Source organism: Chiloscyllium plagiosum, chromosome 19 (genome assembly GCF_004010195.1).
Source record: "Chiloscyllium plagiosum isolate BGI_BamShark_2017 chromosome 19, ASM401019v2, whole genome shotgun sequence".
NCBI classification, from domain to species: domain Eukaryota; kingdom Metazoa; phylum Chordata; class Chondrichthyes; order Orectolobiformes; family Hemiscylliidae; genus Chiloscyllium; species Chiloscyllium plagiosum.
This window is the reverse complement of record NC_057728.1, coordinates 26,526,369-26,543,253: the sequence shown is the minus strand read 5'-3', so window position 1 is coordinate 26,543,253 and position 16,885 is coordinate 26,526,369. Positions and strand designations below refer to the sequence as shown.

Genomic DNA, 16,885 nt, shown 5'->3' with positions numbered 1-16,885 from the left:
AGGTAGATGAGAGTAAACCGGTTGATGTGGTGGATATGGATTTCAGCAAGGCGTTCGATAAGGTTCCCCACAGTAGGCTATTGTACAAAATGCAGAGGAATGGGAATGTGAGAGATATAGCAGTTTGGATCAGTAATTGACTTGCTGAAAGAAGACAGAGTGGTGGTTGATGGGAAATGTTCATCCTGGAGTCCAGTTACTAGTGGTGCACCGCAAGGGTCGGTGTTGGGTCCACTGCTGTTCGTCATTTTTATAAACGACTTGGATGAGGGCGTAGAAGGGTGGGTTAGCAAATTTGCAGATGACACTAAGGTCGGTGGAGTTATGGATAGTGACGAAGGATGTTGTAGGTTACAGAGAGACATAGATAAGCTGCAGAGCTGGGCTGAGAGGCAAATGGAGTTTAATACGGACAAGTGTGAGGTGATTCACTTTGGTTGGACTAACCAGAATGCAAAGTACTGGGCTAATGGTAAGATTCTTGGTAGTGTACATGAGCAGAGATATCTCGGTGTCCAGATACACAGATCCTTGAAAGTTGCCACCCAGGTTGACAGGATTGTTAAGAAGGCATACAGTGTTTTAGCTTTTATCAATAGAGGGATCGAGTTCCAGAACCGTGAGGTTATGCTGCAGCTGTACAAAACTCTGGTGCGGCTGCACTTGGAGTATTGTGTACAGTTCTGGTCACCGCATTATAAGAAGGATGTGGAAGCTTTGAAAAGGGTGCAGAGGAGATTTACTAGGATGTTGCCTGGTATGGAGGGAAGGTCTTACGAGGAAAGACTGAGGGACTTGAGGCTGTTTTCGTTGGAGGGAAGAAGGTTGAGAGGTGACTTAATAGAAACATATAAGATAATCAGAGGGTTAGATAGGGTGGACAGGGAGAGCCTTTTTCCAAGTATGGTGACGGCGAGCACAAGGGGGCATAGCTTTAAATTGAGGGCTGACAGATATAGGACAGATGTCAGAGGTAGTTTCTTTACTCAGAGAATAGTAAGGGTATGGAATGCTTTGCCTGCAACGGTAGTAGATTCGCCAACTTTAAGTGCATTTAAGTCGCCATTAGTCAAGCATATGGACGTACATGGAATAGTGTAGGTTTGATGGGCTTCAGATTGGTATGACTGATCGGCGCAACATCGAAGGCCAAAGGGCCTGTACTGTGCTGTAATGTTCTACTATTAAGATTAGGTTGAAATGTCAAGTTGAGGCCATAATTAGATCCACTCATTTGTTTGATCATGCACAGAAGATCAAGAAATTGCTAAACTAATCCACATCATCAAGGAAATTACTGAGGGGATGTTATAAACTTCGCCAGACAATGGGGTAAATTAAATATTTCTACAATAAGAGAATGAAGGAATGAAAGTTAGAAACCAAGTTAACAATTACAAATTCACTAAGCAAGAGTCTTAGCAGTAGTTATGTGTGTTCCAGTTCAGAAAATATTTTATGCAAAGGAGATTGTGCTACAGGGAGTCCATATTTTAAGGGGTTTTTTTGTCTTAGTGATTTCTTTTAATGTCCTCTCTCTTCATTAAAGTCCCATGCCCTGTTTTAACATCCCTTACTTCCTGTTTGTGTTTCACATCATCATGAAGACCCTCTGATTGTGCAGCTAGATTTGGCGTTGTTGTGTCCGCACAGTACATCAAGGTTCATTATTTTATTAAAGTTTCTGCTGAAGTACAGAAGTAAATTTCATTTTTGATCTTGTTTTAAAACATTTGTGTCTTTTTGCACCTGTACTAGGAAAGGAACTGCTTTGGACTTGTTCTTATTAAAGAATTCTCTAGGAGAAAGTGAGGACTGCAGATGCTGGAGGTCAGAGCTGAAAAATGTGTTGCTGGAAAAACGCAGCAGGTCAGGCAGCATCCAAGGAGCAGGAGAATCGACGTTTCGGGCATGAGCCCTTCTTCAGGCTCATGCCCAAAACGTCGATTCTCCTGCTCCTTGGATGCTGCCTGACCTGCTGCGCTTTTCCAGCAACACATTTTTCAGCTCTGATCTCCAGCTTCTGCAGTCCTCACTTCCTCCATAAAGAATTCTCAGTTGTATTATATCCTGTAGCACTTTATCTGTACAATCGTTGTACAGAATAAGTTCCACATGTACCATTCTGTAAATTTCTTTAAGGACTACTTTGCAAGCAAGAAGCCTGCTTTGTTTATTAAAGCTTTCCTTATTTTGTTTTGCAAGTTACTTCAGTTAGGAACGCAAAATGCTGCATGAGTATGGCATTACATGTTAACTTTTACATTGGCTTTTCCAGGCAAAAATTATCCTTAGGAAACTCTCTAATTTCAACATTGGTTCCTTGGGGAAACCACGTCTCACTTAAAGTTGTTTCAGTTAAAGTCAAGACTTTCAGGAATTGTTTTCAGTCATAGAATCACAGACATGTACAGCACAGAGACAGAACCTTCAATCCAACTTGCCCAGATATCCTAAATTAATCCAGTCCAATTTGCCAGCACTAGGCCCATATCCCTCTAACCCCTTCCTATTCATACACCGATCCAGATGGTTTTGAAATGATGCAATTGTACCAGCCTCCAACACTTCCTCTGGCAGCTCATTCCATGCATGAACCACCCTTTGCGTGAAAAAGTTGCACCTTAGGTCCCTTTTAAATCTTTCCCCATTCACCCTAAGCTTACACTCTCTAGTTCTGAACTCCCCCAACCCAGGGAAGAGACTTGGTCTGTTTACCCTATCCATGCCCCTCATGACTTTATAATCCTCTATAAAGTCACTCCTCAGCCTCTGACCATAACACTTAATTGTTTTACCACTTACCTCCTCTTAAGGGACACCAATATTTCTTTAAATGCTAATCTATTAAGCACAATAAAATCCTTACCTTGTTTGATTGCTTGCTTACAGCAGATGAGGGCCTTACATTTTCATAAGTCTGAGAGCTTGAAATATTGTCATTCTCTTCATTAGCTTGTTCAAAGTTCATGCTTCCAGAGATTCCTATATGTATAAAAAGTTTATTTACCCTTACCACATTAAGGTTGAAAAACAATATTGTTCTGTAAATTGTGATTCTTATACAGAAAAAGTATCAACAGGGCGGCATGGTGGCTCAGTGGTTAGCACTGCTGCCTCACAGCGGCAGGGACCTGGGTTCAATTCCAGCCTCAGGTGACTGTCTGTGTGGAGTTTGCACATTCTCCCCATGTCTGCATGGGTTTTCTCCAGGTGCTCTGGTTTCTTCCCACAGTCCAAAGGTGTGCAGCTTAGGTGAATTGGCCTTGCTAGACTACCCATAGTGTTCAAGGATGTGTAGGTTAGGTGACTTGGTCAGGGGTAAATGTAAATGTCGAGGACGGTGGGTCACTCTTTAGAGGGTTGGTGTGGACTTGTTGGACCGAAGTACCTGTTTCCATACTGTAGGGAATCTAATTCTAATACCGTGATTCCAAAAACTTGGAATATGGTTTCCGAGATGTGGAAAATTCAATACATAAATAGAAAAAATCATCAAAACCATTTACCATTTACAAGTTCACAAATTACATAGATTGACTCCAGTTAAAGGAAAACTGGAACTTACAAGATTTTGGAGAACTATCCCACCTACCCCTTTGTTCCATTAATTCTTGGATGTCTGGTTTTGATGCAGAGTCAAGGACTGCTTCAACTTCATCACTGGGGGCTGTCATGGACTGCCCAACTGAAAGGATTTGGATTTTGGTGTTAACTTCCTGTACCTCATTACTTATGACGGCTCCCGGGCCATCAATACCTGCAGACAGGAAAGCAATTTTTTTGTTAATGCTGGTTTCATTAATAATTATACTGAAATTAACTTTTGAGCAATGCCCACAACTAATAACAAATAAAATGAGCTGCTTTGCTACTTACAGATAGATCTTTTGCACTTAAGCTGATTTAACTCCCTCTCGCCTACTAATCCCACTAAAAAAATCCCACATCATTGAAATCTGCTTTTCCATTTCAGAGGAAGAAGAGAGGGGCTAGGCACTGCAAGAACTGCAGGGCAGCCAACCACCAGTTCTCCCAAGATTACATACGCTCAAGAATTGTATTTACACAAGCTGCACTTCAATTTGACCTAGAGTTCCTGCTCTTTCAGTGATGACAAACATCAAAACTGTCTTCAACTTTTATGAAGTGGAGGTGTTGGTGTTGAACTTTTGAAGTTGACCTGATGAAGGAGCAGCATTCCGAAAGCTTGTGATTTCAAATAAGCCTGTTGAACTATAACTTGGCGTCTTATGACTTCTGACTGTGTTCAACTTTTACATATCAGAGTCACGTCAGGTTTCCACAGTGCTCATCAAAAACATTAGCGCATCAGCTAGGCACTAATGCACAGTTTTTTTAAAACTTTAGTTTTTCACGTGACATGGACATTGCTGACCTGACCAGCTTTTGTTACCCATTGCAAACTGCCCTTGAATGAAATGAATTGCTAGGCCATTTTGGAGGGCAGTTAAGAGTCAATGACATTACTGCGGATCTGGAGTCACAAGTAGGCTAAAACAAGTAAGGATAGCAGATTCTTCCCCAACAAGAACATGAATGAACCAGATGGGTTTTTATGACAATTGATAATAGTTGTCTTACTCACCATTACTGAGACCAACTTTATATTTTAAACTTATTAAAAGAATTCAAGTTCCACTAGCTGCCATTTGCCTTAATCTATTAAAGAATTATTGTTGATAGGAATAGATTCCACTCACTAATCAGCTTGTTTATTACATTATCTATAAGTTGCCACAATTCCAATATTGCTCACTTGGTTATGGACTCATTAAATCTTTTCCCAATTCTGATGAAATGTCATCGACCTGTGGGGGTTGCTGCTGAATCTGTTGCCTTTACTTTAGATTTACAGGCATCTACAAAATGTATTCATTTTTGTTTAATTCACTGCCATTTCTCTTTCTGCAATGCCCACTTTGAAGAAATTCTGCTGCTCTCTTCACTTGATGTTTTGCCTTTTCTACTGTTCACCTTCAGTGCCATTCTTTCCCTTTCGTGCATTTAGTTAAAAATCTAGCAAACATCACTTCCACAGCCACAACTCTCCTCAGTGGGACTGGCTGTTCTTTCCAGTCTGGCAGGTAGACATACCATTGTTCTGCCATATCTACATTCCTATCAATTAATCTGAACTATCAACATACATTCCTCCCCAGCACGCCACATAACTTTCCACTCCACACTTCACATCAGCTCTGATGAAGAGTCATCACACAGAGTAAAATTAGGTCAACGGTGTCTGTGTTCAGTGTAGTTTAAAAGAGATATCTAACTCTTCCTTGTTGAATGGCAGAGCGTGCTTGATAGTGGGGAATGGGCACATTTATCTAAATCCTATCTTTTATCTGAGTCTAAGAGTTGGCATTGGCAGGATAAGCCAGTGATCTCCAACTTGCTTTTGCTATTTTTTTTCTGATCATAGGTTACCATAATAGTTCTTCCCTTACCCCTCACACCTTGTCTGGTTTCCTTCTGTTTCTTGTATAATTATAGTGATATTTGACAGTAGAAGAAAGCTACTACCATTGTCTGGGCCTAATGATCTAACTGGTTCACCGTGGTGGGGTATCAACAATAATTAATGGAGTGTGATATAGGGCTAAAGGGATTAAACAGTTTGGAGCGAAAGCATGTACAGGGCAATAAACTGGATGATCAGCCATGATTATTTTGAATGGCAGAGCAGGTTCAAAGGCTGAAAGACTTACTTTTGCTCTTATTTTCTACATTTCTGTAGAAATGTAGAAGTGCATCAAACGGAATCATTAATGCTATAATTCATCTCCCATAGATGTCACCTGATATCTGAGATTTTTCAGAATTTTGTGGTTTTTATTTCTGTGTTAATGACTAAATAGCCCTCTGGAACTGCGTAGAAGCAGAAATGCAAGTCATCCCTGCAGTGCCATTCAATCTGAAAGATTGGAGAATATCCAGTACATCCTAACTGACTGCTACAGTGGTATGATCTTGGGTATGGTTTCCAAAACTGTGAAGTGAAAATCGATACAAAGTCCAATGGTTTGGTCCTAAGGCACCATGCATAAAGTTATTCGCTGCTATTGCTGGTAAAATCACAGAGGCTGAAAGCATCTGAGATACTAGTAATTAATATTTATTAAGTTTCAGTCAGGTATCTTCTTCATTATTTAGTGCACATGATATTAGAAAAATCAAGAATGTTGCAGTAATTCGCATATTTCATAGATTTAAGGCAATTTGAACCAAAAAAGACATGATAGAATATAACATGACAAGGCAAAAACTCAGACAGGAGATATTAAAGGTGTAATTTATCATCTGATTTATTTCAGTCCTTGATTGGTGCCTCTACCATTCTGTTCCTAACTGCAAACCCCATCAGCTCCCTACACTTAGCGTTTCAATCTATTCACGCATTAACCTACGTATATTTGACTTGCCCCCTTCCTTCAAAGGAGATCAAGTGCAATGCTTTACTTTTCCACACAGCATTTTGCATCCTCACCTACAAATTGTCTCTATTAACTTCTAACCTTATCTTGGTTTCCATTATTTCTTTGGCAGAAAGTACTGGTGTAGGATGAGGGCTGACTTCTCTTGGAGTGTAAGGTGAGAATTGGGTGGGGGTGGGGTAGTTTTGGCATTGCTGTTCAGGTAAACATGCTCATATGGGATAACATGTTAGTAGGCCTTTCTAATAAGCAGTGTTGAAAAGTCTAAGAAAGATTCAGTCTATTCCACTTCAACACTGTGATCCTTCCATTTCAAACTCACTCACCCATCTTCAGCTACCTTGCATGTTCCAGGTCTCAAATTATCACGCTAACATCACATATATCCATTTTCTGTTTTCTCTTCAAACAAACTGAAACTTATTCTAAGTCTTCTCAAAGTTCTATGTTGTTTCACTTCACCATACTCCTCTTTTAAATGCTATATTATGATAACTTGCAATTTTGTCAAAGTTTTTGTACATAACTTTTCCTGCTTTGTCTACAGACACTGCTGAGATATTAAAGTAGAATGTTTGTATTTTCTGGAACCACATTTCTGTAACAGATATATCGGGAGCTGCATTTGAATAGTGCAAATTTCATAGCAGCATAGGAAATAAGTGCAAGATTAGTAGGTCACTCAATACACAACCTGTTCTGTGATTCAAACAGCTCATGGGTGATAACCTACCTCAACACCATTTTGCCCTAGTCTTCCAAAATCCTTCGAAGTTATTAGCACCAAGAGTTCTATCAATTTCTGTTTGGAACGAATTCAACAATTGAAATTCTAAAACCCTCTGGGACTGAGAATTCCAAGGATTCACTACTCTTTGACTGAAGACATTTCTCATCTCAGTTGTAAATGGCTTGCCCTTTATTTTAAGGCTGCACCTCCTGGTTTGAGACTCATCAGCCAGGGAAACATCTGATCAATATCTAATCTGTCATACCCAGCGAGAAATTTCAATTTAATCACATCTCATTGAGAATCTCTAGAGATGCAAGCCTGGTTTCCTCAATCTCCCCTTATAGGCCATCCTATCATCCCAGGGACAAGTCGAGTGAATCTCCACTGCATTCCCTCAATGGCAAATACATCACTCCTTAAAAAGGAAACAGTACACAATACACCAGCTGCAATCTCACCAAACCTCAACACAATTCCTGCAAGACATTTTTACTCCTGTACTCAAATCCCTTTGTGATGAAGGCCAATACAATATCATGATGAATTCCTAGTTGTTGCAGCACTGAATGCTAACTTGTACTTTTTCATGAAGACCATAAAATACAGGAGTAGGATTAGGTCATTCAGCCTATCGAGACTGCTCCACCATTCAATCATGAACAGGACATCTATTACACTCTAAAAATAATGATTATTTAAACAGAAGCCAAGTTTACACTTTAGTTAGCCACCCTCCATAAAATTCTCACCCCACTGATTACTATCTCCTCATATCTATGCAAACAACTGAGACCCAATTAACTCTTAAGTAATATGCCCATCATCTGTTCCCTTATTCTATTAGATTTCAGCATTCCTTCAACCTATACAGATGATAACAACACCCAGATCCCTTTGGACATCAATCCTTCCCTACCTCTCACCATTTAAGAAATGCTATGCCTTTCCTTTTTTCTATCAAAAGTAAATAATGTCATATTTATTCAAATTCCATCTTCCATGTTCTTGTTCACAATAATCAGGAACTACTAACTACATGGGCTTAAAACTAACATGGCTCAGCTTTATCCCTTCTGATGTTTCCGCCTAATTTGCTACTGTCTTGCAAGTTTTTTTAGAATGAATGGATGTAAATATTTTTCAGGTTGTGCTACAACAGATTTTTTTCTATCCCCTTCTGCTTCTAACATAAAATAAAAGAGAAAATTTGAAACTGTCTTTTAACATGACTGGAGTATAAAAAACGTGACCCATCCTCAGAATATTTACGATAAAATATAATAAGCAGTCAACAACAATAAGGATATTTAAAAAAAACACCTAGCAGTGCAAGGGAGGTGAAGGAAGAAGCACACATGCCTTAAATTGTAAGGGTTTAAGACAAAATAATCAGAGGATTTCAACTACCTTCAAAATCAAGCAGCCAGAAAAGGGAGGTAAACAGGATAAGAAAATGGAGTTCCTACAATGTTTGCAGGACTCTTCTTTAACCCAGTATGTAAGAAATACAATGAGGAAGGGTTTGCCACTGCATCTAGTAAATGGAAATGAATCAAAACTGATAAGTAAAAGTAGAAGAAAAATTTATGGGAACATATCTGTAATAAAGATCATAATATTCTTTAAGACATGATTTCTGAGAAAGGCATATGCCTCTACAAACTATTTTGAATATTTGACAAATATCTCGACAAATTAAAAATCAACCTAGTGTTCAGACCTGTTCCTGTTACCACTTCCATGGACTACTTTTAAAATCTGGACTGTGTAACAGCAACAAATGCACTAGAGCAATTTGACTAACAATGCCTCCCTCACATTGTCTGGATTCAACAGTAGAGTCATTAAAGCAACTGCTATTGGCCTTTTTGAAGTAATTCCACAGCATTTGGAAAAAGCTCCTATGAAATCAACTTTGATTGATTGGAGAGAGTGTCTGGATGGTTAAAAACTGCCTCCCCATTAGCTTCTGCTCTGTCAATTCTCAAATAGGCAACCTACTGTAGAAAATAAAGAAACGTTTTAAAACAGGCTGAAGCTCTCCTTGAAGAGTGGCTGCATTGACATTCTTGACTGTCAGTAAAAGAAAGAAAATCCTGCCCTTCAGATTCCACTATCTCTTGGTAGATCCTCCCTGGTGTCCTAATATTAACTATTTCAATAGACAATAGGTGCATGAGTAGGCCATTTTGCCCTTCGAGCAAGCACCATCATTCATTATGATCATGGCTGATCAACCTCAATCAGTATCCTGTTCCTGCCTTATCCCCATACCCTTGATTCCACTATCCTTAAGAGCTCTATCTAACTCTTTCTTGAAATAGGCATGCCAAGAATCAGCTGTTCACATGAAAACATGGTGACCAGGTGAGGAGGAATCACATGAATTCCCTTTTTTAAACCCCCTTTATTGTCAATTGCAACAAATACTATTTTGTTCTGTTTTTAAGCCACTTGGCTATCACACTTCAATTAAACTCAGTTCATCAGATTAAAAGGAAGGAAAGTCAATTCCAAGTGTTCTCACGTGAAACAGAATAGAGTTGTTAACCAAAGAATCGACAAACACACACAAAGGCATCGGTGATGAGCTTTCAATGGGGACAGAGAGAGCGAGAACGTGACAGTGACAACGTGTGACAGAAAGAGACAGTGTGTGTGTGGAGCGTGCGTATGAGTGAGTGAGAGAGCGAGCAAGTGAGAGAGTGCGTGAGAACAAGACAGCGAGTGAGAGAGTGAGTGAAAGAGACACAGAATCAAGGGACCACAAATGACGATGAATCCTGACAAAAGACCAAGACCACAGAATGATTAGATTAGATTAGATTCCCTACAGTGTGGAAACAGGCCCTTCGGCCCAACAAGTCCACACCGACCCTCCGAAGAACGACCCACCCAGACCCATTCCCTTACATTTACCCCTTCATCTAACACTATGGGCAATTTAGCATGGCCAATTCACCTAATCTGCACATCTTTGGACTGTGGAAGGAAACCGGAACACCCAGAGGAAACCCACGCAGACACGGGGAGAATGTGCAAACTCCACACAGACAGATGCCCGAGGCGGGAATTGAAGCTGGGTCTTTGGCTCTGTGAGGCAGCAGTGCTAACCACTGTGCCACCCTCATGGTAAAAAGCTGAACTTGATGGGTTGAGAACAGAACTTGGGAAAGCAAATTGTGGCATTGGCAAACAATGAGATAGAACAGCAGCAGGAAATTTAATGTGCAACAAAATTCAGGAAGAAAAACGTATTCTGCCAATAAACAAGAACAAACTAAACAATGATGAGATACTATTATAATTCCTGGATAAGACCATCAAATTATAATCTGATTAAGGACCTGTACTCATTTTGCTAAAAATAAAAGTAGACAGAGAGTGAGATACAACAGTCCTGGTAAAAGAATAAAGCTAAGATTCCACTATTTGAACAAACAACAACTTATTATGAGTCAAAATAGTAATGCAATCTGCCATAGTCCCAGAATGAATGGGACTATGGCAGGATATTAGGATGAAATGCCCTATAGTGCACATAAATATAGCTAAGACAAGTAAGACAGATCTCAGAAACTCCTCCCTAACATTAATAACATGGTGGGTTATTAAATGTCATTAAATTTCACAAGGAATTACAACCCTTCACTTTTGTAGATCTAACCTTGAAACTCCCTCTAAGAACTGTTGCAACATAGATGGCCTCAACAACTGTTCATGTTCTGGTTGATCACCCTTCTTTCGTCGGTTCATGGTCTCCTGAATTCAAAACACTGCACTTCAGTACTTATTCACCAGCACAACTCCAGCATTTTTCTCCCCGACAGCTAACTTTACCAAGTTAGAGCTTTAATGTGGTTTTCGCTAAGCTTCCAGCTTGCTCAGATGCAACAAATCCATATTGCTTGTGGATTTTAGTCCCCACTCTGTATTGACCTATAGGTGGCTCTTGTGAGCCACAACAACTTCTAGCACATTTTCTAAGATATGACTGCAATACATACTCGCCAAACAATCCTTACATTTTCAATGGCTTTTTCTGGAGCAGAGAAAGGCTGTACAGAGACTCTGGAGAGGATGCAAAAGAGATGATACCAGAGCTGCAAAGTTATCTCTCTCGGGAGAAGGTGGCCAGGTTATAACCTTCATTCTTCAAAAAGAATATTAGTGGTCTTTAAAATAATGAAAGATCTTGATAGAGTAGGTACTTTTAGAATCTTTCTACTTTTAGGAAGGATAGTAGCCTTCAAAATAAGGTAGACAGACATCAAATAAGTAATTCGGAAGAAACTTTCTTGCCCAAAGAATGGTGAGAATTGACTATGAGGGAGGAGTTGAGGTGAACAGGATAAAAGCATTTATAGTGAAGCTAGATAATCGTACAAGGGAGAAGTGTTAGAGGGTAATGTTGAAATCTTAACTGAGGAAGTGTGAGAGATGGATTGAGTGGAATGTAAATAACAGAATGAATTGTTTGGACTGAATGGTCTGATTTTGTACTCTAAATGCTTCAGCATTTCTTAATCAATTATCAACCTCATCTAAGTACTGAACTCAATAAAGTAATCTGTTTGCACTTGAAAGCAGTACTTCAATCAATACAACTGTAAAATCACTATCACTGGAGTTCCATTTCCTACTACAATTTGTCTTTGGACTTCTACTCTTCCATTAAGCTCAACACATGGTCAAAGTGAAAGTGCAGCACCACATCCTGCCATTGTGCACCTCAGAGACTAAGTCTAATATTAGTTCTAATAACTTCTGCAATGCAGCTTGCAAGTTCTCTTGCTCGAAAGGACTGACTAAGTGAAATAACAGTTCGTATTTTTCCACCAGGATAGAGAGAAATGGGAAAGATTGCTCTTTGGATTAGGTCATTCCTTAAAAAGAAACACCATGCTGGTGATGTCAACATGCACCTTTCATCACTTCGATCACTAGGATGCTACAGTTCTGGCCATTGCCTGAATATTTTGTTCTTTAACTTACATTTCTCAAAGGCAATTAGGGCTGAACGATAGGTACTGACCTTTCCAGCAATATGAACATCCTATGATTGAATACATTTAAAAAATCCTGAATCATCTAACACTTACTTCAGCTATACACATTTTCCAAAATCTGATTAATATTTTTAATATCTGTCACCATATCAGTTTTTCGGGATGTGGCAACTGGTTGTGGGGATGATGGGATTTGATAATGTGAGGGTGGGGGAGCATCTGTTGAAGGAGTGAGGGGACATGTCAGGTCCCAGCGGGATTTCAGATCCCAGAGCAAATGTTGGATCTTGGGGAACAGGGATGTGGGTCTTGGGAAATCAGTGTGTGGCAAGTGTAGTTGGGGGTGAGTGAGCTAAGTTCTTTTTATATTCACTCATGGGACATGGGTGTCGCTAGCTGGCCGGCCAGCATTTATTCCCTATCCTCAGCTGCCCTTGAACTGAGTGGCTTGCTAAGTCATTTCAAAGGACGGTTAAGAGACAACCAGATTGCTGAGGGGTCATACATAGGTCAGACCAAATGAGGATAGCAGATTTTCTACCTTGCAGGACATGACTGAGTCAGATAGGTTTCTCCAACAATCAAAAATGGCTTCATGATAATCAGTGGATTCTTAATTACCGGATTTTGTTTTGGAATTCAAATTCCACCATCAGTGGGATTCAAACCTGGGTGTCCAGAACATGAGTTGAGGTTCCGAATTAATAATCTAGTGATAACACTGCTGGGGTATTGCATCTTGAATAGGATCTGTTTAATAGTTAGACTCAGGAGTTGGACTGTATATTTCATAGACAAATTTTTCCTGAATACCTATTTTATTTAACTTCATTGGAACCATCCAAACCTCCATTTATCATGGTTGCTTTCAGAGTGCCAAACAGAGGAATTGTCCAGAGGAAAATTCAGTTACCCATGCAATTCCACTGGAGTCTGCTATGATGAGGATTCTGCAGCATCCCCATGCACAACTCTTATTTATACCGGCATAACAACTCTCTGGCTCACAGAAAATCTGTCCCAATGGGCTCTACTGTCCCAAAAATAACGTTCTGCCATTAATATTAGAACACAATACCGATCAAAATGAGTGCTTTCTTTATCTCTTTTGAAAAAAGCCAATGAATCCAGAACATTCATATGAAAGGAAAATACTATAATGCTGGAAACCTGAAGTAAAAATGAAGTACTGGAAAAATGTAGCAGGTCTGGTATCTTCTGTTGGCTCTTAATGTTTTGCATACAACATGACTCTTCTTCAGAACTCAAAGGAGCTACAGAATGGATGAGTGACATGAAATTTTCCGCTTTTGTACTTTCCCCATCAAGATTCAATATTGAGTTCCATAACAGTACATCCCTACCTTCCCCCAGGCATGTCTTGCTAGCTTTGCTCTCCAAAGCAGACCCATATTCTCCTTTCTACAGTTAACATTTACACCTTATTTACATATCTATGTCTCCTTAGTTATCACCATTATCAGCTGCCTTTGTCTTTTGCTCTGGGCACTCTCACAACCTGTTCCACTTGACCCTTCTCCCGCTTTGGCTAATGTCCAAAAACCACCATTTTTGAGTTCCAAAGCAGAGACAGGAATCAGAAACGTTAACTCAGAATCATTTCTCTCTTTACAGATGCTACCAGACCTGCTGAATTTCCAGCACTTGGTTTTCAATCCATAATATTCTCCAGTTTTAATGAAGGATTTGCATAATGATTGTCTAAGATAATAGAGCAGATTGCTTATATTTTTGAAAGCACATTACTACAAAGGTGTGTACGGAGCCAGAATTTAACAGTTCAAACTTCAGGAGAATCAGAAACTACAAGCTCTATGTGCTTAAAGCTAACCTGGCTCTCCTTTGTCCCTTTCGATGTCTCTGTCCAATCTGTTACCTTCTCGCAAGTGTTTCAGCATGTCTGGTCGCAAAGATTTCTCAGGTAGTTGTGCCTCATCAGATTTCTTTCTATCTCCTTCTGCTAATATAAAGTAACAAAGGAAAGTGAATATTTGACAGCGTCTTTCACAAGCTTGCTTTCCTTATATTTCATTAGTTTAGGTCAGGCACATCGAAATACAGGTGGAAAAATGTTTCCACACCTACACAATTTCCTCAGCTTCCTATGTATAACTGCATCATAATTCAACTTTAGAAAATTTATTCTGTATACTATTTCTTGTAAAATCATAAATGTTGAAAATACCATGACCAAGGTTTCTAAGTTTTATGGGGAGAAAGTGAGGACTGCAGATGCTGGAGATCAGAGCTGAAAATGTGTTGCTGGAAAAGCGCTGAAGAAGGGCTCATGCCCGAAACGTCGATTCTCCTGCTCCTTGGATGCTGCCTGACCTGCTGCGCTTTTCCAGCAACACATTTTCAGTTCTAAGTTTTATGGTTAGCTTCTACGTCAAGATACACACATTGAAGCTACCTGCCACATTAGCCACTATTAATAGCAGAATGTGATGCATATTGCGTCATCAAATGCCAACTTTATCTAAAGGTTCTCAAACAACAAACTAAAAATTAGACTTGAACCCAGACATGACGGAACTTTCGAGGACTTATGAGATAGGGCCTCTGTCTGCAACATTCGCCTTCATATAAATGGGCCTAGGGCTTTCCTTAAGCCCAGTTTGAGATTCACCGGACAGAAGATATATGGTATGGCAATAAGATTAGGATTTGGGAGGAATTCTGGTAATCTTTGTATGAGACTACTAGGCACTTAAGTAATTCCACGTTAGGATTTTGCAGTGATTTGGAGTGAGGTAGTGCAGCAGAAACAAGAGGCGAGTGATTGGGTAATGCAGTGTAGGCATCTCAAAAACAAAACTGAAATAAGAGAATCTTCCTGGCTAGATATTTTAATATGGTCAGCAGCAAGTTTGACAAACCAATTCAGCATTTATGGTGGAATGAAAGGCTCACAGATGATCATAACTCAAGATTTTAAATGCTACCTTTAGGTTGTATCTTTATGTTCTACTTGTATAATTACTGTATATAAATTTGATGACCGAATTCTGCAAATTAAACTAAGCTCAGGAATGATGCTTGCAAAACATCCTCTCTTGGAGGGGCTAGGAAAGAAACACTAAAACAGGCAGAATATAGGGGGCAGAAAAGATTGGATTGCAGCTTTTGGCTTGTCAGGCACGCATCCATTAACAGGCAGTATGGACAGACTACTGCAAGAAGGAATGGCTCAGTAAAATATCACAAGAGGTTATACATGAGGTTCACTACTATCAAGGACAGAATAGACTACAGTACAGATATAAATGAGATAATGAGGTGCCATTCATGGAATATTACAAGGTAGTAAACTACAGCATTGTAGAAACTATAGAACATAAATAATTTGAGCAGTCCAACAAGCTTATGTTAACGTTTACACTCTATGCAAGCAGACATCCTAACTCTATGTTCTTGATTTTATGATGTAGCACTGTTAGTGTTGGACTGGGGTGAACAAAATCAGAAGTCACACAACACCAGGTTATACTCCATGTTTATTTGAAATCACAAGCTTTCAGAGCACTGCTCCTTTTTCAGGCAACCTATAAATTCTGTGCCTGTGCACTTCCCTCCACTTCATCTGAAGGAGCAGTGCTCCGAACGTTTGTGATTTCAAATAAACATGGAGTATAACCTGGTGTCATGTGACTTCTGACAGGATTTTATGGTCAGCACCAAAGTGATGGCACTCACAACTGACCTCCACAAAGATTGTGCAGGCTGTCTAGCATGGATCTAACTGTTTTGTTCAGAGGTTTTCTTAAATTACAGTTGAAAATATTGATTGAATTTAAATGCATATAGAATATGAAAAGCTTCTGTCTTTTCACTGCATGCTGCCCAATAACGGGCCTGTGGGATTTGATTACCATGGAGACTAAGGGCAGAGATCAATTGGCTGGATGGCTGATCTCTGATGCAGCAGGATGACAATGGCATGGGTTTAATTCCCATATCAGCTGAGGTTACCATGATAAACTCTCCTTTTCAAACTCTCCACTCGCCTGAGGCAAGGTGACCCTCAACCTGATGAAACAGCAGCCCTATGGTCATTTGGGACTACAGTGAGAGAGATGTACAGACCCTTCGGTCCAATACTTCCATACTGACCAGATATCCCAACCCAATCCAGTCCCACCTGCTAGCACCTCGCCCATATCCCTCCAAACCCTTCCTATTCATATACTCATTCAGATGCCTTTTAAATGTTACAATTGTACCAGCCTCCACCACTTCTTCTGGCAGCTCATTCCATACATGTACCACCCTCTGTGTGAAAAAGTTGGCCCTTAGGTCTCTTTTATATCTTCCCCTTCTCACCTTAAAACTATGCCCTCTAGTTCTGGACTCCCGAGACTTGGTCTATTTACCCTATCCATGCCCCTCATAATTTTGTAAACGTCTATAAGGTCATCCTACAGCCTCCAATGCTCCAGGGAAAACAGCCCCAGCCTGTTCAGCCTCTCCCTATAGCTCAAATCCTCCAACCCTGGCAACATCCTTGGAAATCTTTTCTGAACCCTTTCAAGTTTCACAACATCTTTCCGATAGGATGGAGACCAGAATAGCATGCAATATTCCAAAAGTGGCCAAATCAATGTCCTGTACAGCTGCAACATGATCTCCCAACTCCTGTACTCAATACTCTGACCAATAAA

The 16,885-nt window shown here is 39.9% G+C and overlaps 1 protein-coding gene across 3 annotated transcripts in view; it reads right to left on the bottom strand.

The window, feature by feature from the left end:
- LOC122559618 (tubby-related protein 3-like) overlaps positions 1-16,885 on the bottom strand; it is a 136,178-nt gene that overhangs the window by 23,651 nt on the left and 95,642 nt on the right. The window contains exons 4-6 of one of the 3 annotated variants that reach the window (XM_043709409.1): positions 14,056-14,181; positions 3,596-3,760; positions 2,870-2,985 (exon numbers count right to left, since the gene is read on the bottom strand). In XM_043709409.1, coding sequence (XP_043565344.1) covers positions 2,870-2,985; positions 3,596-3,760; positions 14,056-14,181 — 407 coding nt within the window. Of the gene's footprint in view, positions 1-2,869; positions 2,986-3,595; positions 3,761-14,055; positions 14,185-16,885 lie in introns of all 3 variants that reach the window. The other 2 variants (XM_043709408.1, XM_043709410.1) reach the window with 2 other exon arrangements.